At 51.7% G+C, this 25,467-nt stretch overlaps 1 protein-coding gene across 1 annotated transcript; it reads right to left on the bottom strand.

The window, feature by feature from the left end:
• Nucleotides 1-525: 525 nt before the first annotated feature.
• Nucleotides 526-22,149, bottom strand: TDRD10 (tudor domain containing 10). Its single transcript, XM_070396711.1, has 12 exons — nt 22,070-22,149; nt 21,690-21,772; nt 20,560-20,618; nt 14,359-14,429; nt 13,336-13,492; nt 5,398-5,440; nt 4,799-4,889; nt 3,905-4,052; nt 3,488-3,633; nt 3,060-3,214; nt 1,151-1,221; nt 526-959 (listed from the first exon to the last, which is right to left on the bottom strand). Coding segments are annotated over exons 1-12 (1,059 nt in total). The 5' UTR covers nt 22,072-22,149; the 3' UTR covers nt 526-926.
• Between the last annotated feature and the right edge of the window lie 3,318 nt (nt 22,150-25,467).

The following is a 25,467-nucleotide window of genomic DNA, read 5'->3' as shown; positions in this document are numbered from 1 at the left end:
ATGTATTTTGTAATGTATTTTTCTCATCTACCAAAGGATGAAACAAATAAAGTTATTTAAATAGTTTGGCTCTAATCAATTTTTTAAAAGAAATAATGGGGTCCCTGTTCCCCTGCCATAAGGGAGGCACCAGCTCCTGTGAGCTGTACAGCAACTCTCAGAGAGCCCTCGACTTTTCTTGTCAAACCTAATATTCCCTTTATGACCTTAAGTTTAGGGTTCTCATGGCGTTACAAATCATGGGAGAATCAAAGCCATATCGTGAATCAGTTTCCTTCTAAGGCAAGAAGTGAAACAGCTCTTTGAGGTCAGTATCCTACACCTCAAGTGTGAATGAATCGCCATCCCAGGCGGGGTCTGCCCAGCCCAGAGCCCGCAGCCAGAGCTGAGTAAGAGCCTGAGACAGCTCACCTCACTGCCGTGGGGAGGGGAGGGCAGAGCTGGGGAGAGGTGGCCAGACAGGAATCAATCACCCAAACTCGTGAACCGTGCCAACATTTATTCTCCATGGTGATGGCTCACTGGTTAAATGTTCCCCACCTGGTTCTACAATGGAATCCCAGGAAAATAAAGCCGTGGGCCCTTCCATTCTCCAGAATCTCCAGAATCTTAGGGCAGTTTATATCGTGCTCCGGGGGCACAAAACAAGAGACAGAAAATAAATACATGGCCACCTGAAGCTTCCCATGTAAGCTTCCTATGTTTGGTTCAAATGTCCATACTGAGTGGGGAACTGAAGACACAAGACAAAGTTGAGACTTTTCTGAGTGGAGCTGAGGGTAAAGGCAAATGCAAATCAAATCAATCCTGGGCACCAGTGTGGCCTTGCAAGTGGAAGGGGGACACAGGTCAGGGCAGGCAGGGGGAGGGAGAGGGGGCACGAAGAATATATAAAGGAGGGAGGGAGCTGATGCTAGCTAGCCACATCATCTTAACTCTTCAAACTTCAGGATTTGTGGCTGCAGGAGAAAGAGAAAGTCTCAGTGGGAAGGAAGGACCACCGCAGCCAGCCTACCCGACCCCCTGGGTGACTTCAGGTTGTTTTGTCTAAGCCTCTAAGGGAACGCCAGATAAATCCAGATAAATCCGCAATCCAGGCCCTGGGGTGGGAGGAGAGGGAGCAGGGCTGAGTTAGATACGGGGCAGTTACCTCCAAGTTCAAAGCACCGGTGATTCTCCCTTTGAGGATGTGATGGGTCAGCTGATATGAACTCAAAATGCCTGTGAAACAAAACACAACAACAAAACCCGGTGGCACTGGGTCAGGCAGGAGGAGCAAGGGAGGGAAGTGGGAGGCCGGCCTCGGGGAAATGCAGAGCAGCTCCTACAAGTCTCTGCTAGTTAGGGCTGCCTCCCCGCTGCAGGATAAACCGAGATAAAGCTGGCGGGGGGGGGGGGGGGGGGGGTGCATGAGGAATATATAAAAGGAGGGGACATTATTACTGTTACTGGAATAATGACACGAATCTGGGAATTTACATTCTCTCTTTATATATATATATATATATATTTAAATTTCAGAGATGAAGGGAGGGAGGGAGAGAGATAGAAACATCAATGAGAAAGAATCATTGATCGGCTGACTTCTGCACACCCCACACTGGGGATCAAGCCTGCACCCTGGGCATATGCCCCAACCGGAAATCAAACTGTGACCTCCTGGTTCACAGGCTGAAGCTCAACCACTGAGCCATGTCAGCTGGGCGGATTTCACATTCTCTAATGGGAAATTCTGGGGACAGAAAACTTCATCCTCTCTGCTCTGAGCATCTGGGCTAGAGGGAGAGAGGTCGAAGCAGATGCTCTCACCATGAGCATGTTTGCATGCTGGAATGAGGCAGGGCAGGCCGCCGGTCAAAATGTCAGCTCCTGCTGTCCTGCCAACCTCCGAATCTGGGACTGTCTGCGCACGAGACTGACCATGCTAAAGCCGGGCCTCACTTCCACCCTGGCCATGCCCCTTTCTTGCTGTGAGAGGTAAGGAAGTTCCTTTCACCTTTTGAGCTTTGCTTTCCTCATCCATGCGGGGAGGACTGTCCACCACCTGCCTGACCTCTTGGGCCATCTCCAAGTCCAGGAGGGAGCTCAGCACAGCCCACGTCTGGGCTGGGCACTCTGGCCCCTAACAACCGCGCAGTCCCCTTCAGCTTGCCCCCCACTCCAGAGCCCTGGCCCTGTTCCCCCCAGGCTGGGCAATTACCCAAGATGACCTGTGGGTGGTGCTCCTGACCACTAGGCACCGTTCCCCTCAGCCTCCCAGGGGTGAGGGCCCTGGGCCTACACTTGGGGAGTGAGTGTGTCTGTCTGTCTGTCTGTCTTCACCTCTGCTTCTCCTGATCCCCCAAAGCATTCTTTCATCCTTTCAGAGTCCCTCCGCTTTCACCGGTTTTATGTACATTGGGTTTTGCTTAAGATTTCATGGGGAAAGGATTCTGTTACAGAAGAAAACTAGAATCTGAAAACAAATGGTTAGGCGGAGGGCACTGGGCTCGGGCCTTCTGTTGATGTGCTGTTCCTTTAGACCAGCGGTTCTCAACCTGTGGGTCGCGACCCCTTTGGGGGTCGAATGACCCTTTCACAGGGGTCGCCTAAGACCACCGGAAAACACATCTATAATTACATATTGTTTTTGTGATTAATCACTATGCTTTAATTATGTTCAATTTGTGACAATGAAATTGGGGGTCACCACAACATGAAGAACTGTATTAAAGGGTCGCAGTATTAGGAAGGTTGAGAACCACTCACTGCTTTAGACAGAGCAGCACTGGCAGAAGCAGGGGTGAGAAGCCTGCCCTCCCTCCCTGCACCCCGAGAGCTAAGCCTTTGGACAGCACCTGCTGGGGCCCGTGGAGCCCAGGTGTGAAAACTAATACCCAAGAGGCAGCTCTGCAAGAGGCAGATGCCAAAAACCGGGGAAAGATCAAATGACTAGAGGCTTAAGGGTACCCTGAGGGCCTTGGCTGCCCCCACACCCTCCCCCACTGAGGTCCTGGAGGCAGACACAGCATCTCCCATCCCTGAGCCTGGGGGGGAGGGGGTGTCGGAGGGCATCTTACCTTTCCTCAGCATGAAAGGCTGAGTCAGAGGGGGGATGGTCCAGAAGTCATCACTATCCAGGCTGCGCAGACACTGCACCGGGATGGTGGCCGACTGGCCAAAGTCAACGAACAAGACCACAGCCCAGGTATCCACCCTGTCCACTACCCAGCACCTGGCCAGAGGGAGGGAGGAACGGAGGGCTGTTCCACCTGGCAGCATGCACGGCGGTCCTTCACAAAGAGGCTCCGAGGTCAAGGCTAACGGAGCCGAGTTTCCTTCGTTCTCCCCTTCCTCGGGCAGAGAAGTGATTATAGTCACAGATCTTGGGAGAGGAAGCAGCAAGAAAGAAACCGGAGTCCCGAGGAGGGAGAAGGGAAGGAGCGTCTGTCCGCCAGCCTCTCTCACACTGTCCAGCCTTAGGCCGTCACCCCTGCCGGGCACATACCTGTTCCAGGCCCGGCCGTACGTGCCCAGGTGGTACTCGGCCAGGCAGCGGGCCCCGCGCTGCACGGCTGCGTCCCGCAGGTAGGGCTGCTGCTCCTCCGCCTCGGCCAGGGTGCTGAAGAGCACCTGCATGTTCTGGTGCAGAGTCTGCAGGTGGCACACATGCACAGGCCTCACTGCCTGCATCACATCCCACATCTGGCTCTGCAGACGTCCCCTGCTAGGCCAGCACCACTGACCGGCCCCCAGGGAACCAAGGTCCAGGCGGGAGAGAGGAAGACTCGGGACCGGGCGGGGGGGGGGGGGGTTAGAATGCACTCGTCTGGACGCCGCCACGGACCGGCCCATCACCACACCCACCCCGGGAAGGCTCTGCGAGGAGGCGCCGAGCCCACAGGGGCCACCAACAAGCCCATACCTCCGTGACGTGCATGGCCCAGAAGAACGGGGTCCGAGGGACAATACTGGTCACCAGCAGCCCCACGTCCCCGCCGGTATGGCAGATGGTGGTCAGCCAGCCCAGGTCGCGGAAGCATTCCCTCAGGAGCGGCACCAGGAAGGAGCCTCTGGGGGAAGAGCCGTGGGACACGGGGTGAGCGAGTGAACAAGGTGACCAACCTGGTCCTGGAGGAGGCTGGGCAGGACCGGGCAGGACGGTCACCCTGGGTCAGGTCCACCCCTCCAGGGAGGGGATGAGTACGTAACGCAGAACGAAGGCAGCACCAGGGCAGGGTGGAGGGGGAGGGGAGAGGGCGATTGGGAAGGGGGCCGGTCCTGGAGGAAAACACACACACACCCAGGCTCCCACAGACAGGTGGGCCCTCACTGGGCCGACGACCTGAAGCAAGGGGTGGACTGTCCAAAACCCAGGACACGTCTTCAATCCTCAAATCGCTCATCCTGTGTCTACGTCATGCCCAACTCCAGCCTCCCACCCACTAACTCCATCACCTAAGGCGCCCGTGTGGTCAGCAAGGCAGACCTGCTGCCGTGGAAAAACACACAAACCACTCGTCCTACAGCATGCTCCCGTCCGAGATGATCCCGGCATCTCTGACATGACGAATGGTGTCCACTGTTAAAGCAGACGATGTGGTGGGCATGATGGCCGCATGGGACCCGGAGTGGGGGACAGTCACAGGCCTTCAGTGTCCCAAAACGGAAACAGATTTTCTTAGGTCCCTGTGGGTCTGGTGCCGGAGCTCCTGAGAACTGAACTCCCACACGGGGACCATCCCTACCCACCCTCTAGGGACGGAATGCTGTTTGCAGGTGCCGCTGGCTCTGGTGGGCCCTGCACCCCTCCACTGACCTCATTTCCATGGGGACTGCAAATAACGGTGTCCTCGGTCTCGCTGTCTTTCGGGGGTCACCAGGAGCTTTGGGGGTGAGCTGGAGATAAGCTGGAGAGCAGGAGAGTGAGTCTTGGAGGCACCAGAGCTGCCCCTGCCCCCCTAGATGCCCTGGCCCCACCCTCAGAGGTAGGACAGGATGGACCACTCGGCCTCGTCCTTCCAAACCTCAGCCTCTAGATGAGTGGTTCTCAACCTTCCTAATGCCGCGACCCTTTAATACAGTTCCTCATGTTGTGGTGACCCCCAACCATAAAATTATTTTCGTTGCTACTTCGTGACTGTCATGTTGCTACTGTTATGAATCGTCATGTAAATATCTGATATGCAGGATGCATTGTCATTGTTCGCGACCCGCAGGTTGAGAACCGCTGCTCTAGATCTTCAGCTGGGTGGGGAGGGTGTGCTGCCTGATAGTCATTAATCAAGAAAGCATCCTGGAGGAATAAACAGGGGTATTTCCCCCACGGAGAGGCCCACAGGGGGCAGAGCTGAAAGGGGGGCTGGGAGAATTGAGTCAGGAGTTGCGAAGACACATCCTGGGGACTCGGGATCTCACCAGCGATTTCGGCAAATCCTCGCCGGGAAGGCCTCTCCGACACCTAGGGAGAAGGAGACACAGCAGTTATTCTATCGGTTTGTACGTGGAGTCGCTCCAAGTGGACTTGGAGGCAAAATGTCACAGCCCCTGCACCGCCGCCGGCGTCCGCTGAGTCTGACACCCACTCACGCTCTTTCTCGCTTGGACCCTGAGCCAACCAGGAGAAGACGCTCAGAAACGGGGGGGGGGGGGGGGGGGGGCACACAGGCGGCTGCAGGGGGGCTCCCGCAGGACTCACAGTCCCAAAGGCCAGACGCGAAGCCTGGGGGGTCCCTGCTGGACCTTCTTGCGGGGGGTGAAGGGGGGAGGAGAAGAGGTGGGAAGGGTTACACTGGAAGCCGGGTTATGTGGAGACAGAAAGGTCTGGGTGCCCTGCGCCTCACTACAGCCCTGCAGCCCCCAACCCACGCTGGCTCCCCTCTCCACTGTCCTCGCCTGGAAAACACTCACCCCTGCTTAGAGCCATGGCTCTGCGGGCCCTGCTGCTCCCCTGCTCTGACCACTGACCCCTGTGGCCCCTGTTCTCTCCTGGACACACGCTACAGTCCCACCTGAGCCCCTCGTAAGCTTCCTTTCCGCTTCGCCAAACGGACGACTTCACGCCTCTTCAGACCCACCTGAACCTGCCTCTTTACCAGGTGAAAACTGGCAGCAGTGGGACGGGAGGTCCCCCCCCTTCTCTCCATGCAAGCCCCTAGCCGCCCTCTCTGCCATCCCTCCTGCTGCCCTGGCCACCAGGTACCTGCCCTAACACTCTGGGTCTCGCACCACCTTCTCAAGGACAGCAGCCCTGAGGGCGTGCCCTCTCCCTCCCCCATGGCTCTCCCTCTCCTGTGGACGCCTCCCACCAGGAACATGCCCCGTTATCCATGTTTGAGACCCTGGCTTGACCACATTCCCCTCTAGCTGCCAGCTTCCTCTGCTCCGCCGCTGGCAGTGCTGGCTCCTGTCTGCTTCCCCACCTGACACTTCCCCGCAGCACGGTCCAACGAGGCCGCCTTGAAACCGCTCCCACAGGGTCAGCGTGACCTGCGAGCTGCTGCATCCTCATGCTCTCCGCGCTGAGCTCACCGGCGGTATTCCACCCACTCCCTCTTTCTAGAAACACTGCTCCCCTGGCCTTCCTTGCCATTGCACACGTCCGGTCTTCCTCATCTTTCACTGGCTGGCCCTCCAATATATTTTAATTGATTTCAGAGAGGAAGGGAGAGGGGGAGAGAGCTAGAATCATCAGTGATGAGAGAGAATCATTGATTGGCTGCCTCCCGCATGCCCCGCACTGGGGATCGAGCCCACAACCCAGGCATATGCCCTGACTGGAATCGAACTGTGACCTCCTGGTTTATAGGTCAACGCTCAACCACTGAGCCACACTGGCCAGGCTGACTGGCTGGCCCTTGAAATGAGCTGACCCAGTCAATGCCGGACAACCCCAGGAATTGGTCCTCTCTTCCCTCTACCTTCTCTCCAAGGTCCTCTCCAGTTCTGTGGTTTTAGGAATCAACAGATTAACACAAAATCAGACCTCCAGCCTTAATCGCTTTCTGGAATTCAACTCAAATGTAGAGATGTCTACTCCACCGGACAACTAAGAGGTACACGAACCCAGCAGGTCTAAACTAGACCCTGCGCACGCCGCCTCGCCCCAGCTCTCTCGACCTCACAAGTTACATCACTACCTACCCAGCAGCTTAGGGCAAGTTCCTCTCTCTCCCTGGCTTCCCTACATCAGACTCATCAGCAAGCCAAGCCACCTCTTCTTCCAAAACACACCAGAACCCACAGACTCCTCCCTATGCGTATCTGCCGCCAGGATGCAAGCCATTGCCACCGCGTCCCAGGACCATAGCAACAGTGTCCACAGAGTTCCTGCTGCCACACCGGCCCCAGCATCCAGCCGCCACCCAGCACATACGATCTTCCACCAACGAAAATTCAATTCACATGACTCCCCCGATTAAGTCCTTCCAACCTCTTCCCATTGTGCTTGGACGTAAAACCCAGCCTCTTGGGCTCCTCGAGGATGCCACGCTAGGACCCTCCTTCCCACTGGGCTCCTCTCTGCCCTCTGCCGCTCCTCCCGCCGCATCACACCCTGGGGCCTTTGTGGCTTGAAATTAAGTGTTCTTCCTGTCTTTGCAGGAGGGGCTCTGATTTGTCCATTCAGATCCCAGGCGAGACGTCACTACCTTACAAAGAGGCCCCCCTAAAACACCATCTAAAGAAGTGAGCCCCTCACATTCATCACAGCAGCTTATTTTAATTAGTGCGTAGGGCTGGCATTTTCTTATTTATCGGTTACTGTAGGTCTCTTCCCACTGGAACATAAATATCATGAGAATAAGAATCACATTTGTCTTCTGACAATTACACGGAGGTAGCCCGGGGCCTAGAGCGCTCCCCAGTGCCTATTAAGCTCTCGGTAAACAGATGTTGGGTGAATGGATGGATGGGGTGGATGCCTGGATTAATGGAAGGGATACGAGGAGGAGGAAAGGGGAGAATAAGAGAGAGGGAGGGCGGGAGAGAGGAAGAAAGGAAGGAAGGAGAAGTTGTGAATTCCTGGGGCAAGTTATTAACTCTCTCAGCCTCGGCTTCCTCTTCTCCTCCATGAATCACATCGGCACTGACGTGAAGATGTACTCGGGCTCATATTGGTTCAGGACACGACATGAAGAAGGTGCTTAACAGGTAGGAGCGGGATGAGAATATGGCCAGAGGTGCACGTCGCCCAGAAACAAGCCTCAGATGCCAGGGTGCACGTGTCACCAAGGTGGCCCCCCGGGAGCGACAGAGAGCGGGCAGCATCTCAATCTCTGCCAAACCGGACGGTTTAAATTAAGTTCCATCGTTGCTACAAGCACAGGGACCCTCATGCCCAGAGCAATCCACTCCTGGTTCCAGAACTGACAGGGCTCCTTCACTGTGGGTTGGTGACTTGCTCCTCATCTGCAGGACGGGAGAGTAACAGCACCGGCTGCTGTGACTGAGTTCGCACAACAACGCGGTTAGCAAGAAGCCTGCAGAGCGAGCCCTCCGCAGCGGCTAACTCCCTGCCAACCACGGAGACCAGTCCGATCTGCATGGGGAACCTTCGGCCCCACCTGTGCACCTGCAGCAAGACAAGGTGACCGTGCAAACACCTGCCCCCCCAGCCAAGCACAGGTGACTGTTTATTTAAAATCTCTTAAGACAGCCCCGAGTACCAACCCCGAGAACCAATTCTCAGCGGCGGCTTCAAGCTAAAAATCATCATCAATGTGTAAACATGTTCAACCGTTCTTGTCTAATGATTACTCCCTAATGATTTCAGAGATAAATATAACAAGCCTTTTTTGACAGTTCGTGAAATTAAGTTTCAGAGGAAAATATGCTATTATCATCCAGCCACCGTAGCATGTCGCCCAGAAACAAGCCTCAGACGCCAGGGTGCGCGTGTCACCAAGGCGGCCCCCCGGGAGCGACAGAGAGTGGGCGGCATCTCAATCTCTGCCAAACCGGACAGTTTAAATTAAGTTCCATCGCTGCTACGAGCACAGGGACCCTCATGCCCAGAGCAATCACCAGCTGTGAACGGCCGCTTTACTTTGTTCTGGACACTGCTACCAGCTGGCCAAGTGTCCTAAGGGGCAGCAGACTCCAGAACGATGCCGGCGAGTCTGAGCAGCGGGAGAGAAGACACCGGGCACACAAAGGTCCGTGGCCAGAAAGCACTGGGGTGGGTGGGGGGGTCCATTGGTTCCCCGACACTAGGGGAGGGGAACCATTGGCCATGTGGACCCATGAGCCCACCCCCTACACACATCATAAGGCCCACAAAGTCATTCGGTCTGGCCCTGCCAAGGCATTAGGAGTTCATTAAATGTGTGACCGGCTGACTTTTAAGCTGATAATTTTGTGTGGCCCGAGAGTGATGTTACGCGGTAAATATCCAAATGGCCCTTTGGCGGATACAAGGTTCCCCACCCCTGCCCGACACACACCAGGGAGAAGCCCTCGGTCCACTGCTCAGCAGGGGCGCAGGCCTCCCCCGGAGCAGTGGCAGCTTCCCTGCCCGCGGCCTCTGGGTGACTGCTGCTGGTCACTCGAGGCCTCTCACCACCGAGGGAACCGCACCAGGCCACCGGAAAGGCGCGTCTTGGTGGAAATGTGACATTTACAGCGTGAGCCCTCAACAGCTTTCCTCTCGCCCAGGTTATGCACTCTGTGCTTCCGCTATGGGCCAGGCACCGAGCGACAAAGGCGAATGACGCAGACCCCGTCCTCAGGAAGCCCACGTTCAGTCGCCCCACAAATATTTATAAAATGTGTACCTTCCAAACACTGCCATTAGGTGCTCACACTCGGATGGAGGCAGCAGACAGTAAGTGTACAAACAGGTATACCCACCACCAGGGGCCACAGGGCAGTGCAGAAGCACAGGCGAGGGGCAGGGATGAAGGGTGTGGGAGGGGAGGTGGGGTGACAGCTAAACAGGACCTGAATGAAGTGACAAAGGCAGCCCCGTAGACACCTGGGAAAGAGCCTGTGGGCTGAAGGCGGCGGGTCCAAGGCCAAGGTGGGCATGAGTTGGGCGTGTCTGCAGAACAGCACTGGGGCGGGCCTGACAAGACACTTTCATTCTTACCTGGGGCACCTGTGACAGGTCTTCCTGCTTCCACTCTGGTCCCTGGAAGCTATTCTACAGGGTCCCTTTAAAACTTAAATCCCGGTGAATGGCTGGACAAATAGTGACACGTCCACACCACAGAATACCACTGAGCAATGAAAAGCGAACTGCTGATGGTGCAACCGCACGGGTGAATCTCTTTAACATTCCGCCGAGCGGAAGCAGCCAGACAGAGATGCACATACAGCAGGATTCCACGGACACAAAACTCTAGACAACGCTCATCTGACGCGACAGAAAGCAGATGGACGTTGCCAGGGACATGAAAGGGGACTGCTGATTGGGAAAACACAGGAGAACCTGGTGGGTGATTAAAATGTTCTAGATTGGGTTGTGGTAGTGGTTATGTGGCTTCGTACTGTAAACCCTGAGGACTAAGAAGGGCTCCTGGTGGCTACTTGGTCTTAAAAAAACAACAGAGCCTAGCAGCCATTTCTGCACAGAGCCTAGCAGCCATTTCTGCACAGAGCCTAGCAGCCATTTCTGCACAGAGCCTAGCAGCCATTTCTGCACAGAGCCCAGCAGCCATTTCTGCACAGAGGCCTTTCATGCAAACAGCACTTCCCAGAGAAGGCTCTGAGCTGAACTGCCCGTGTCCACTGAAGGGCCTGCCTGCACGGTGCTTCTGACCTCTGAGCCAGCCCTTAGAAGTTCTTGGAGTCCTATTTCAACCAATAGGACTGAGGCTTTCCCCATCCAGTTGGAGCTGCACAGCTCCAACCAATCAGAGCAGTTCTATTCTGACCAATCAGGGACGAGGGGCCAGGAATTCTGGCTCTAAGCCAGCTCCCCTCTGGCTCTGGGGGTGCCCATTTTCCACCTAAGACTGAAAACTGGGTTTACTGGCTGAAGATGGTTCCGAGAGGGCAGCGTGGAGCCGACCTGCAGACCGTGGCGGGCGGAGTGGCACAGACTGGGGCAGACACCGCAGGGTGGGCCATGGCAGAGTGGAGCTGCCCAGCTGGAGAGGCCTGGTCCCAGGACCACTGGCTCGGGCAGCCGCACTGCCACCCTGCAGCACCGTGGAGCTGTCTGCACCGCAGCGGCCATGCTACACTAACGCGGAGCTGTTTACACCCAAGTTTCCTTCTTCACTGCGCCCCAAATTGTGCATTCCTGTTGGTATTTGAATTGGTACCAACGACCATCTGCTGACATGACATATGTCAAAATTCATCAAACTTCATGAAGCCATACTTCACTAGTGTGCTTAATACTTCAATTAAGTTGGTGTTTTAATGTAAACTGGTTAATTCTGGTTACCTTGCTCCCTGCCCAAACTCTTTTTTTTTATTCCTCACCCAAGGATATTTTTCCATTATTTTTAGAGAAATGGGGAGAGACAGAGAGAAATATCGATGTGAGACACACACATTGATTGGCTGCCTCCTGTACCTGCCCCTACCAGAGCCAGGGATCGAGCCTGCAACCGACGTACGTGCCCTTGACCAGAATCGAACCTGGGACCCTTCGGATTTATGCACCGGTGGGGTCCCTTGGCCTGGCCTGCACCCTCTCGCAATCTGGGACCCCACCCTGGCCGGAAAGGGACCATGAGAGGGCTCCAGGGCATGTCCGGTCCATCTCACCCAGTCCTGACTGGCTGGACCCCAACAGCAAGCTAACCTACAGGTCAGAGCATCTGCCCCCTGGTGGTCAATGCATGTCATAGCGACTGGTCAAATAGTCGCAGGGTCGGAAGGACAATTAGCATATTAGGCTTTTATATAGAGAGATGTAAACATCAATCACAGATGAATCAAGTTATGTATTATGGTTGATCGTTTTCATTCTTACACAATCTTTGCCCCAGGAATTAACTGCTTTTTCCTCCCTCCATTTACTACTTGGATTTTCTTAAATCTCTGGCTCAGTTTTCCCACCCACCAATAGCTCTTTATCATACCTCTCCACTCAATTTTCCATTTTTCTTCGTGCAACTATTATCCTGCAGTCTTACACCATCCTGCTCTGTCCTGGACTGGCTGTTGCACAACTCTTCTACCCCTCTGTCATCATCTCGGAATCTCAGACCCCTCTCCTGGGCTGGATCTCCTAGATCACCTGGTTGTTTAGCTTACTGCTCCATTTTACTGGAGCACATCCCTCCGTAGCTTTCTGAGAACAGGTGCATGAGGGATATATTTCTGAGATTCTACAGTTCTTTTTTTTTTTTTTGAGAGAATGGATTTGTGGTTGGACTTCATCTTCCTGCAGAATTCAATGACACCACACAATTCCATACCCTTCCATGTGGATTCTCATTCTGAAGCTTTATCCCAGAATTCTAAAATATTTCTATAATGTGCCCTGGTGTCCGTTTTTATTTTCCCGTCACTTATCCTGGGCACTCATTGGTGGTTCTCACTCTGGAAACTCATATCCTTTACTCCTGAGAGAGTGGATGTCACTTGATACTTTCTCCCTCATGTTGACCTGAACTATTCCTGGATGTGTATGTTGCACTACTGAAGCTGATTCCCCAATTGTACCTTTTCTCCGCTTGAAAACAATTTTACCACAAAATATCCCAACTGATAAATCCTTTCCCCAAAAAGCATGATAAAACTTGACACGATTGTGAAAAACAACCATTTCAGGCCCTGGCTGAGTGGCTCACACTTGGCTGGAGTATTGTCCTGGGTTCAATTCCCAGTCAGGGCACATACCTAGGTTGTGAGTTCAATCCCTAGTTGGGAGGCAACTGATTGATGTTTCTTTCTTTCTTTCTATCTATCTCTTCCTCCTTTCCTTCCTTCCTCCCTCCCTCTCCCCTTTCTTCTAAAACCATAAAAATATATCCTACAGGGAGGATTAAAAACACAAAACAAAAACAAAGACAACCGTTTCAGGATTCTGGAAACTGATCAGAAACATACAACAAATTGAGAGTGTCTATTTTTAAAGTTTGCTCAGTGGTTAGGGCGTCGGCCCAGACTCAAGGGTCTCAGGTTCGATTATGGTCAAGGGCATGTACCTCCATTTCAGGCTTGATTCCCACACCCCCTCTCTCACATTGATGTTTCTCTCTCTCTCTCTCTCTCTCTCTCTCTCCCTCCCTCCCTCCCTCTCCCTGATTCCCTCCCACTCTCTCTCTAAAAATCAATGGGAAAAAAATATCCTTAGGTGGAGGATTAACAACAACAACAGAAAGTTTCCCTAATTTCATCCACAGCCCCGATGAGGAAGCACCAGCCCCCAGAGCACGGAGAGCCTGGAACATGTACCTGCAGCTCCTGGGGCCTCTGGGCCCCGTCAGGCGGCCGCCTGGGAGAGCTTCTGCAGGGATTCACATACAGTTTCCGATTGTGGAAGAGCTTCCCATTCAGCTCCTGGATCGCAAGCGCCACTCTCTGCACAGAGCCCAGGTCCACGAACGCGAAGCTGCAAGGAAGGGCACAGGGCAGCTCTGAGCACATCACCGGCCAGAGCTGCAGGAGGCAGCCAAGCCCCAGTGCAGGTACTCTCCTCCCCTTCCAGCCAGAGGGGGGCGCTGCAGGCACACAAACAAGTCACTGAGGCCCAGGCTTGGGCTGGGCTGAGCAGCAGGGATCAGAAGACGTGTGTGTGTGTGTGTGTGTGTGTGTGTGTGTGTGTGTGTGTGTGTCCTGACCAGTTTGGCTCCGTGGCTAGAGCATGGGCCTATGGACTGAAGAGTCCCAGGTTCAATTCCGGTCAAGGGCATGTACCTTGGTTGCGGGCACATCCCCAGTAAGGGGTGTGCAGGAGGCAGCTGATCGGTGTTTCTCTCTCATCGATGTTTCTAACTCTCTATCCCTCTCCCTTCCTCTCTGTAAAAAATCAGTAAAATATATATTTTTTTAAAAAGAAGACATGTGTGCGTTGACTCTGCCGCTAAACACCATCTGGCTACATAGGGCTTGGGGTTTCTTTCCTACTACTCCCCCCAAAGGTCAAAGCACTCTTACTGCCCTGAAATAAGAAAGGGGAAATATGAGTAGGCCCAGTTTCCAGGGGCAACCGAGGCTACGGATGGTCTGGTCATCTACCTCAAGTCATAAAACAGAGCAAGGATGTTACAAAAAATAAATCCAGGCCTCTGGACTCCTAAACCAAGGCTGTGTGGGCCAGACAAGTCCAGGGGGGGCGTCCAGATGTCACAGGGCCAAGTCCCAGTGGGTGTGGGCCTGGGAGCTCAGCGGCCAGCCTGCCATGTCCGTGCATCAGCAGAACGGACCAAAAGGAAAGGAGTCGCTTCCCAAAGAAAACACAGGAAGTGCGGTCATTACCATTTGCAGCCACTCTGGACCCTATGGACACGGAGAGGGTTGAAGTCCTTCAGCAGGTACCGAATTTCCTCCTACAAAGGCGGGGTTTGCAAGAGAAAGAGACCCAGAGACGAAAGTTACAACTGGTCCTCAAGGTTTCAGACCCCCAACCAGCCAATCTGTAACCAGCGGAACACATACTTCATGAAAAGCCTATGACGTGCTGTGTGTGCCGGGTTTTGCGCTGAGTGATGCAAATACAGAGGCAAGACAGACATGTCCTGCCTCCAAGTGAAGCTCATCAGTCCAGCGGGGCTACAGACAAGACAATCAAGTGAACAGACCACGGGGCAGAGTGAAGTCTGAGTGAGAGAGGTGCAGGCCAGGGGAGGGCAGGCAGCGTGCTGAGGGTCAGGGCTTTTGTCTCCGCTCAGCCTCCCCTCAAGCTGCTCACGCACCTTCTCTGCAAGTCTCCCGCCCACTTTCCTCACGGCAGCCTGGCCTCCGCTGCGCCCAGGGCTCCAGTCACCTTCCCCCTCTCTGGGCATTTCTCCACACCTGCTCTCAACCCTTCCTCCTCCTCTGCCCTCCGGCTGCCTCCCTTCCCAGTGGCTACTCCTTCCACTGGGCTAGCGAGGGCCCCTCAGTCCACACGCACACCACCCCCTTTCTTTGAGCTAACGTCTCCAGGACCCTGATGGCCTTCTGAGCTACATCCTACTTTTCCTCTTTTCTGTCACACCATCTCCTCCTAAGGCCTCTGTGTCCTCTCTGCCCACTCCCTCCTAAGTGCCTGCAGTCTGGCTCCTGCCCTGCTAAAAATGCTTTCTTTTTTTTAAATTTTGCTTTTTTGTTTTGTTAGTCCTCACCATGAGGGAGTGGAAAGGAGGGAGGGAGGGAGAGAGAAACATCTATGTGAGAGAGTCACATGGATAATTGCCTCCTGCACAGGGGGCAGGATCAAATGTGTAACCCAGGTACATGCCCTTGACTGAGAATTGAATCCACGGTGCACAGGCCAACACTCTAACCACTGAGCACACCAGCCAGGACGAAAGGCTTTCTTTACGGTGCCCGGTGTCTCCCACTGCCCACCGGGGAGCGTGCCTGCGGGCCTCCGCTCGACTCCTACTTTCGCCTCTCCTCACAGCCTCCTTCCTGCTTCCCTCCCAGCACACTGCACTTGGAAATTCCACAACTGTGATAAAAAAAAAACAAAACATTTTTTACCTAGGAAATTCTATTTTGGAAAAAAATGTGTGACATTTATACAATCTTCTTTTAAAAGCAGCTTTTACCAATCTAAAGTCACTTTGTTGGGTGAGGAAATTAGACATACATTATGTATAACTCATTTTTCTCAGTCTTCATGTTTATATTACATTTAAATTCAAATTTTCTAATTTGCTTTTACTTTTAAATATTTAATGTTTATTACACATGAATCTACAAGATGCTGAGCAACATGCAATTTGTCAGGACAAGCAATATGTGCTTAGCATTTTCAGTTTATAAGGCACTTTCACCAACCTTATTCCATTTGATCTTTAAAATTATGCCCTGACTGGTTTGGCTCAGTGGATAGTCAGCCTGCAGACTCAAGGGTCCCGGGTTCGATTCTGGTCAAGGGTATGTACCTTGGTTGCAGGCACATCCCCAGTGGGGAGTGTGCAGGAGGCAGTTGATCGATGTTTCTCTCTCATTGATGTTTCTAACTCTCTATTCCTCTCCCCTCCTCTCTGTAAAAAATCAATAAAAAATATTTTAAAAATATTTCTATAAAATTACCCTGTAAAGTACACATTATTATTGTCCTCATTCTCAGAAGCATACAATAAGGATCAGAGAGGCTAAGTGACATCCCTAAGACTACACAGCCAATGTAGAGTCAGGATTCGAACCCAGGGATTCTAACTTCAAATCCTACATTCTTTTCATTCTCTGCAAAACCTCAGCTGTCTTCTTTTTAGGTTTTACCAATTATTAGAGTGGAAAACTACTTCATATTTTTGTATCTTCTATAGCAGGTGTCAGGAAACCACAGCCTCAAGCCAAACCCAACCTACCACCTTTTTCTCAATAAAGTTTTATTGGAACACAGCCACACACGTTCGTTTACTTATTGTCTAGGCTGCTTTCAGGCTACTACCCCAGAGGAGAGCATTTGCGACAGAGGTACATGATCTGCAAAGCATAAAATATTTACTATCTGACTCTTTGCGGAGAAAGTCCGCCAAGCCCGGCTCCCTGGCAATGGTTCTCAGTGCTGACTGCAAATGAGATTCTGCTGGACAGTTAGTTTTCTTTGGGGTTGGGATTAAAGCATCAATATTTTTTAAAAGCTCCCCAGATGGTTTTAATGTGCAGCCAAGGTCAAAAATTACTGTTGGATGGTATCGAGCAGATACAGGAAGTACTACTTTTCAGAAAATGTGCTTGAGGGTGAGAGGAGAGAAAAACCACCACACACACAAAGGCAAAATACAAAACCCTGCCAACATCTTTCCATCCACTGGGACTTCAACCAATGCCCTCAGTGAGGCCGGCCCATCAGCAAATGCTGTTACTGTTAACAGTTGTCATTAGGGACTCCTGAAACCTGAAGACATGCCCTAACTATGACTTTCTTTCTGCCCTTTATACAGTAGTTGTCCCCCCTTATCCACGGATGAGTATTCCAAGACCCCCAGTGGATGCTTGAAACTGCAGACAGTACCAAACACTATATACTATACTGTTTTTTCCTATACATACATCTACGCTAATAAAAGCCTATGTGGTCATCACGCCCTCACACCGTGATGCCCTCACGCCGTAACAATCCATCACCAGGCGGCTGCGTGCGCGGTGAGGTATGCGGGTGGGCGGGGACTTGACGCTGCGTGTGCGGTGCAGAGGTGGGACCCCCCGGCTCCAGCCTACCTCTTTGGGGCAATCCATCGAGGAGCCCTGGGTGGGTGGGCTGGGCCTACCTCTTCAGGGAGATCAATCGCGGGGCTCCCGCACTATGAGAGGGCACAGGCCAGGCCGGGGAACCCCCCCCCCCCCATGCACGAATTTCGTGCACCGGGCCTCTAGTACCTATAATAAAGTCTAATCTATAACTAAGCATAATAAGAGATTAACATATAGCCCGGTTGGCGTGGCTCAGTGGTCGAGTGTCCACCTAGGAACCAGGAGTTCACAATTCAATTCCCAGCTGGGGCATGTGCCCCGGGTTGCAGGCTCAATTCCCAGTAGGAGACATGCAGGAGGCAGCTGATCAATGATTCTCTCTCATCACTGATGTTTCTCTCTCTCTCCCTCTCTGAAATCAATAAAAATATATATTTTTAGAAAAGATTAACATATTTTACTATAATAGAACAATTATAACAATATACTGTAACAACAGACACACAAATGGTCAATAAGCACTTCAGCAGATGCTCATTACTTAAGGCAGCGGTTCTCAACCTGTGGGTCGTGACCCCTTTGGGGGTCGAACGACCCTTTCACAGGGTTTGCCTAAGACCATCGGAAAACACATGTATAATTACATACTGTTTTTGTGATTAATCACTATGCTTTAATTATGTTCAATTTGTAACAATGACAATACATCCTGCATATCAGATATTTACATGACAATTCATAACAGTAGCAAAATTACAGTTATGAAGTAGCAACGAAAATAATTTTATGGTTGGGGGTCACCACAACATGAGGAACTGTATTGAAGGGTCGCAGCATTAGGAAGGTTGAGAACCACTAACTTAAGGAAATCAAAACCACAATGAGATACCACCTCACAGCCACTAGATGGCTATAGTAAAAAAGACAGCTTTTGGCGAGAAAGCGGAGAAATTGGAATGCTCATACATTGCTGGTGCGACTATAAAATGGAACAACTGTTTTGGAAAACAGTTTGGTAGGTCCTCAAAAAGTTAACCATAGAGCTATCGTGTGAGCCAGTAATGCCACTCCTGGGTATATACCCAAGAGAAATGAAACCTATGTTCACACAAAAGCTTGTACACCCATGTTCAGAGCAGCATTACGCCTAACAGCCAAAAAGTGGAAACAACCCCAATATCATTGAATGATGAGTTGATAAACAAACTGTGGTATATCCACGTAATAAAGTATCATTCAGTCATAAAAAGGGCTGAAGTGCTGAGATGTGCCGTAACGTGGATGGACCCAGAAACATGCTACGTGAAGGAAAACACAACATGCCACACGTTGCATGATTTCATTTCTGTGAGATGTCCAGAACAGGCAAATCCACAGGAAGTAATTCATGGTTTCCAGGGACTGGGAGGAAGGGGAGGGCGGAGGGACTGCTAATGGGTACGGGATTTATTTGGGGGAAAATGAAAATGTTCTTGAATTCAGATGTTGGCACAACCTTGTGCGTATACTAAAAGCCACTGAAATGGAATGTGATTTATATTTCAGTTTTTTTAAATGTTAATACAATAAAAAAAGATGCTGGCTACTCATTGTGATGAGTAACAAATCATCCTGCATCTCTGACCCACAACTTGCATCTTCTACCAACAGCCATGAGACGGCTACAGGCTAATTTGTTGGTTTGCAAGGAGAGTCAAGTCACAGTTCTCAACAGCACATTTCGGACTTTCTTTCTAGAATCCGACTCCGTTAGCTGAAGTCTTTTCTCGGAGGCTGGGCTGAGTCCACAGGTCTGTGGGAGAGGCTGTTTGTTTCCTGTGGAAGGGAAGAGGGCCAAAGGCCAGGTGCTGGGCTTTGAAGCAGGCTCTGCTCCAAAACAGGGTGCACTGGTGACTCGGAGCGACAGAAATCCTCGGAGAGTTCTGCCTTCAAGCATTAAGAGGGTTTTTATTTTGAAGGCTGCCTTCACCAGGCCTTGCCTCTCAGCACCTTGCCTCCCCCGACCAGACCACCCGCCGTAGGACCTGCCTGCAGGGGCTCCTGTCCCCTGCTGCTGTCCAGTAGCAGGTTCTGCCCACCAAGAAGAGGAAGGGGAATCAGGTGCCAAGAATCCCCGACCGACCCCTCTGATTGAATACGATTTCATTTATTGGGCCAACAGAAATTACTCCGTTCTGTGTTCCAATATCATTTTCGTCTCTCTTTGTCAGATTAAAAAAAAACAAACCCATAACAGATCCACTTTTATTATGGCGAGTTATTTACATGTCTTATCGATTATGTGGTTTGGTACTTGGGGGCAACTAGATATGGATTCTGCTCTTGGCTGACCTCGCCAGGTCTGTGTGCTTGGGCCTCTCACAGAACTTGGCAGCCCCACCTCCAGGGGGAAGGGAACACCCACCGCCCAGAGTTATTACACGAACTTGACAAAACCACACGAATGAAGCATTTAGCCTATTTCCTGGCGCGTGCCTGGTAATTAAAATATAGTAAGTGGTATGAAAGGAATAAAACACAGCCTGGGCAGAGAGGATGGAGTGTCACTGACTGGCAAGGGGGCGCGGAGAACAGGGAGTGTTTGAAAATGTTTAGCTTGCAGCAGGGGCCCCACGAAGATGACTTCTCTCATCCTCCCACATCTGAGCTCCTTGAGGGTCAAGACGCGGCTATGTCTCTCAGGTGCTTGCTCAACTTCAAGCACGTTATCTTGCATATAGTAGATGCTCCCCCAAAAAGTCAGGGGATGCTTCAATTCAGGAGATTACGCTTCCATTTTCCTTCCCTCTGAACTTCAGATGCACTTATTACACATTTTAAATACTTGTGTGATTCTATAATTATTTCAGGTTTGTTCACTCGGCCTCCCCAAATAGACAGTGAAACCCCTGGGTTCAAAAATCCTCGTGCGAACATTCTACTCTCTAAGTGTCACAGCCACCGACTCCACGGGTCCGTTCCCAAGTGAACTGGGTGCAGGTTTTGGCTGAGACCCGACTGCTCCCCGTGCCCAAAGGATGGGCACCTGAACTCTAATGAGACCCCTCCCTGAAAACAAGCCGCCTCGCTGCAGCCCCTCCGTTCACCCAGAGCAGTGAGTGGGGTGACCAGCCGTCCAGGTGGGAGGAGTGGGGACGAACCGCGCAGGAGGCTACAACCGGGAAAGTCCAAGGCAAACGGGGAGGCGTTGGTCAGCCCAGTCACCACCTGTGACTGCCTGCACACTCATCGCTCTAAAATGTCGTTAAAGCTGGTGACATTCAGCTGCTGGCCGATTAATGTCACACGGGGGAGCCCGAAAAGGAGAAGCAGCGGAACGGAGAATACCTCAGAGATGTCCAGAGGAAGGTTGCCAACATACACCTCGGTCTCCCTCTTCTTGAATCCTAAGAAGAAAAACAGCATTAAGAAGGCAGGAGTAGCAGAAACCAGTTTGGCTCAGTGGATAGAGCGTCGGCCTGCGGACTGAAAGGTCCCAGGTTCGATTCCGGTCAAGGACATGTACCTGGGTTGCAGGCACATCCCCAGTGGGAGATGTGCAGGAGGCGGCTGATCGATGTTTCTCTCCCATCGATGTTTCTAACTATCTATCTCTCTCCCTTCCTCTCTGTAAAAAAATCAATAAAATATTTAAAAAAAAAAAAAAGAAGACAGGTGTAAGGTGAGAAGAGTCAAAGGAGGGGAAGCATGTGATAAGTGACACATTTTCTTCAATGTGAAAAAAAAAACCCCCTACAAGCATCCCTCCCCTCGGGAGCAATGATTGGCTACACTGCAGCCAGCCGCTCGGCAAGCACTTCCCAGTGCTAAGAGGCCCGGGGGGGGGGGGGGGGGGGGGCGGACATCACTGCCTTCAAGGCGGCAGCTCGCTCTGTGGGGGACGGAGTCACCAGCATCCCTGGAAGCCAGTGCTTCCAATGAGATGTTATGAAGTGTCTGGGTCCAAGGGGTTGCGTTTCAGAGTTAACATGAAGCAGGGGTGGGGGGAAAGAAATCCGGGCAGAGGGACCAGCACGTGCAGAGGCAGGGAGCTATGAAAAGGCCTGGCGCCCGGGGGCAGCTGCACGTGCATGAGGGTGAACGTGAGCGAGGAGGCCAGGCCACATGGGGAAATCCGCTGGCTGAGAGGAGTAGAAGGTTTTCACCAGAGAGGTGACATCAACAGCTGGGTTTTAGAAAGACCACTCTGGAGACAGGGGAGGGTGAAATGGAAGAAGGTCAGCATTAAAGAGAAGCACGGAGTTAGCAGCAGCAAACGCAACAGTGACCGGAGCCCGGGCCACGGCAGCAGCAGGGGACGCATCAGCCACGTACACGGAAAGGTGGTGGCTGACGGGAGCAAGGGCAGGATCTAGGTGGGCCCCAAGTTCATGCAGGAACAGAAACCGAGGAGATGAAATAAGGTCCACGTATAGACGGAGGGTCCCAGCACCAACCGAGCCCCCAGACTAACTCACTCAGAGGCCTCTGCTCCTCCAGCACCCCCTTCTTCCCCAACGGTTCCGGTTCCACTGAGGGTCGGTCACTGCTGCCCCAGAACCTATCAAAACAGGTCTCAGTGTCTCACCTCCCAGGCCCGAGCACCAACAGAAGTTTGGGCATTGGCAGCAGGGCCCTGCCCCAGCCCCCAACCCCCACCCCCTTTCTGAGGGTTTCCCTTCCCCCCCCAGACTCAGGTTCCAAACCAGGAAGCCCTGCACCGGACCTTTGTCATTGCTAATCAACAGGCAAGAAATGCTGGGGGTGACCCCTAAGCTCCAGGCACCGCGAGCAGGAAGAGAAGGCAGAGAAGGCTCTGAGGAAGGAGGCTTGTTTGTCACAAAAGGAAGTGACTTACATGCTGCAGTTTCTTCCCAACAGGATCTGCTGCAAAGCCAAGCAGCCGCGGTTAGAGGCGCGTCAGGAACCTCCACCGGCACTTAACTCCCGAGCAGGTGCTGCGGCAGCCCCCAGGGGGGTCCGCGTACCAACCCCCAGCACCTATTAAGGAGTCCAGTCACCAATTCCAATGTGGGGTCCCCACACCACCCCGCAATGCTCCGGACATCAGCTGGCGTCCAACGCCTCTACTCAGTTCTCACACCATCTACCTGGAAGGAGTGGGAGACTCCGTGGGCGAAGGGCTATGGTTATCAGCTGTGCTTCTGACCGGAGGTTCCAAGACCTCCTCCCTGGGTTCGATCCATTTGCTAGAGCGGCTCACAGCTTTGAGCAGCCAGGTGGGAGATGCATAAAGCAAGGTATGGGGGAAGGGTGCAGAGCGTGCAGGCCCTCCAGGCGAGCCGCTCTCCCCAAACCTGCCCTTGCTCTCCGGCCCAGAAGCCCTCCGCACCCTGTCCCTTGGGTTTCTATGGGCCTCGTTACACAGGCAAGACTGGCTGTATCCTGGGCCCTGGCAACTGGTTCAACCTCCAGCTTTTTTTCCCCTCCTCGGAGGAGGGGCAGAAAGAGGGGTGAACTAAGGGAAAACTGCACCCCTCTAATCATCTGGGTGAGTCCCCTGCCAACCGGCCCCCTTCCTCAGGGGCTTGCCAAAGTCACCTCATTCACATAACAGAAGATACCTTCATTGCTCTCCTCACTTAGGCAATTCCAAAGGGTTTAGAACAGTGCATTCTGAAAAACCCTAACTTAACTCTGGTGCCGTGTCACATAAAGAAAATTTTTGATATTTGCAACCATAGTAAAACAAAGACTTATATTTTTGATATTTATTTTATATATTTAAATGCCATTTAACCAAGAAAAATCAACCAAAAAAATGAGTTCACGTGTCATAGGTTCGCCATCACTGAGTCTAAAGGCTGGAAAAGGCAAAGAAACGGTTCTCCCCTTCAGCCTCCAGAAGGCACGCAGCCCTGCTGACACCTGGATTTAGCCCAGGGAGACATGTCAGACTTCTCACCCACAGAGCAGGAGTTTTGTTTTTGTAAAACCACTAAACAAGTGGAAATTTGTTATAGCAAACAGCAAATAGAAAATAGTTACCATGAGCAAATTTAAAACCACATCCATCTTGCACTGGCCGGTGTGGGTAAGTGGTTAGAGCATCTGCCCACGCACTGAAGGGTCTCAGGTTCATTTCCAGTCAAGGGCATGTACCTGGGTTGCAGGTTTGATCCCTGATCCCAGTCAGGGCAAGTACGGAAGGCAACCAATCGGATGTGTCTCTCTCACATCAATGTTTTTCTCTCTTCCTCTCTTCCTTCCTCCCTCCTACCAGTAATCAATGGGGAAAAAAAATATCCTCAAGTGCGGATTCACAAACAAACATATTTAAAACCACACCCACCTCCGCACGGTGGTCTGCGTGTGGCTGGCACGGGGCCTTTGGCTTGTAGAAATGTGGTTCAGAGTCCAGCCCAGAGCCTGGGGCACATTTTATCTGTCAGATGAGCCCTATGCCCTCGACCACCAGGGTGAGGGGCGGAGCTGTGCTTAAAGCTCAACAAATGGTGGCCTTTGGCTTTCATTTTATGCATTTCGCCGGCCCTTTCCTATGACCCTTCCTTCCTTTACAGTGAAGGAAGCCTTGGTTCTTTTCCTACAGATACGACGGCTGTGAACCTCATAGTAAAGGGTTTTCTTCTTTCCTTTACTTAAAACGTTTAATTAAAACATGACGTTTTTAAAGAACGTGGTAACTCTCTAAACTGTTCCCAGCTGTAGCAGGAAACCACAGCTTTAGCTGCAACTGACTTTAAATAGAACTAAAGGTGATTAAGGTAATTAAAAAAGACATTGGCAGAGGAAAATAAAAACAGAGAGAGGTTGATGGGCAGAATCAGGGTTGTGGGTGTTTGTCCCAATCTCATGGAACCCCCAGAAAAGTCTACTGGCTTCCGGAACAAGGCAGGCACCAATACCGCCCAAGCAAAGGCCCAGCACAAATCTTCCAAAGATGCCTTTAAGGGCCTGCCGGGTGCTAGCAGCTCATATACGTGCTCCTCACTGGAAGCTCTTAAGAGCTGTACGTTATTACCCCATTGTACAGAGGAAGTCATGGAGGCTCAAAAAAAAATAATCTGGTAATTTGTTCAAGATAACGATCTATGCTCATTAATGGAGAACCCTGTTTTTGGAATCCAGACAACACCACTCTGAAGGGAGTTTCCACCCTATTGGTTGGCCCGGAGAAATATCTGCGTTTTAAAAAAGACAAAGAATATATAAAGAACCTGTATAATTCAATAACAAGATAAAGAAACCAATTAGAAAGTGGACAAACAACCTGATCAACATTTCTCCAAAGCTATACAAGCGGCCAGTAAGCCCACAGAAAGATGCTCAACATCATTAGTTATTAGGGAAATGCAAATCAAAACAATGATAGCCTTGGCCAGTGTAGCTCAGCGGTTAGATCCTTGGCCCTCGGACAATTCCAATCCCCAGTCAAGGGCACATACCTCCCTTGCAAATATTTTTTTTTAAAATATATTTCATTGATTTTTTACAGAGAGGAAGGGAGAGGGATAGAGAGTTAGAAACATCGATGAGAGAGAAACATCGATCAGCTGCCTCCTGCACACTCCCCACCAGAGATGTGCCCACAACCAAGGTACATGCCCTTGACCGGAATCGAGCCTGGAACCCTTCAGTCCGCAGGCCGACGCTCTATCCATTGAGCCAAACCGGTTAGGACCTCCCTTGCAGATTTGATCCCCGGCCCCGGGTCCCAGTCCGGGTGTGAGCAGGAGGCAGCCGGTCGGTGTGTCTCATTTATATCAATGTTTCTCTTTCTCTGTCTCTCCCCCTCCCTTCCACTCTCTCTAAAAATCAATGGAGCCCGGCCCACATGGCTCAGTGGTTGAACATCGACCTATAAACCAGGAGGTCACGGTTCGATTCCCGGTCAGGGCATATGCCCGGGCTGTGGGCTCGATCCCCAGGTGTAGGGCGTGCAGAAGGCAATCAATGATTCTCTCTCGTTATTGATGTTTCTCTCTCTCTCTCCCTCTCCCTTCTCTGAAATCAATAAAAATACATTTTAAAAAATAAAAACTAATGGAAAAAATATCCTCAGGTGAGGATTTTAAAACATAATAACCCACAATGACACCACCTCACACTATGATGGCTATAATAAAAAGGACAGACAATAATAATGTGTTGAGGATGTGGAGAATCAGGAATCATATTGCTGGCAGAAATGTAAAATGGTGCAGTCACTTTGCGAAACTAGTTGAGCAGTTTCTCAAACAGTTAAAGAGAGAATTCCATATGGCCCAGCAATTC

Source organism: Myotis yumanensis, unplaced genomic scaffold (assembly GCF_028538775.1).
Source record: "Myotis yumanensis isolate MYYU_CA2020_CCGP unplaced genomic scaffold, mMyoYum1.0.hap1 SCAF_17, whole genome shotgun sequence".
Taxonomy (NCBI): Eukaryota; Metazoa; Chordata; class Mammalia; order Chiroptera; family Vespertilionidae; genus Myotis; species Myotis yumanensis.
Note: the sequence above shows the minus strand (reverse complement) of the source record. Positions and strands in the feature narration are given on the sequence as shown.

Excerpts from the sequence above, each read along its gene's own strand:
- TDRD10 (XM_070396711.1), bottom strand. Across the intron at positions 14,430-20,559 it reads TTCCTCTGGACATCTCTGAG|GAGGAAATTCGGTACCTGCT; the intron begins GTATTCTCCGTT and ends CCGCCTTTGTAG. Across the intron at positions 1,222-3,059 it reads GCCTTTCATGCTGAGGAAAG|GCATTTTGAGTTCATATCAG; the intron begins GTAAGATGCCCT and ends TTTGTTTCACAG.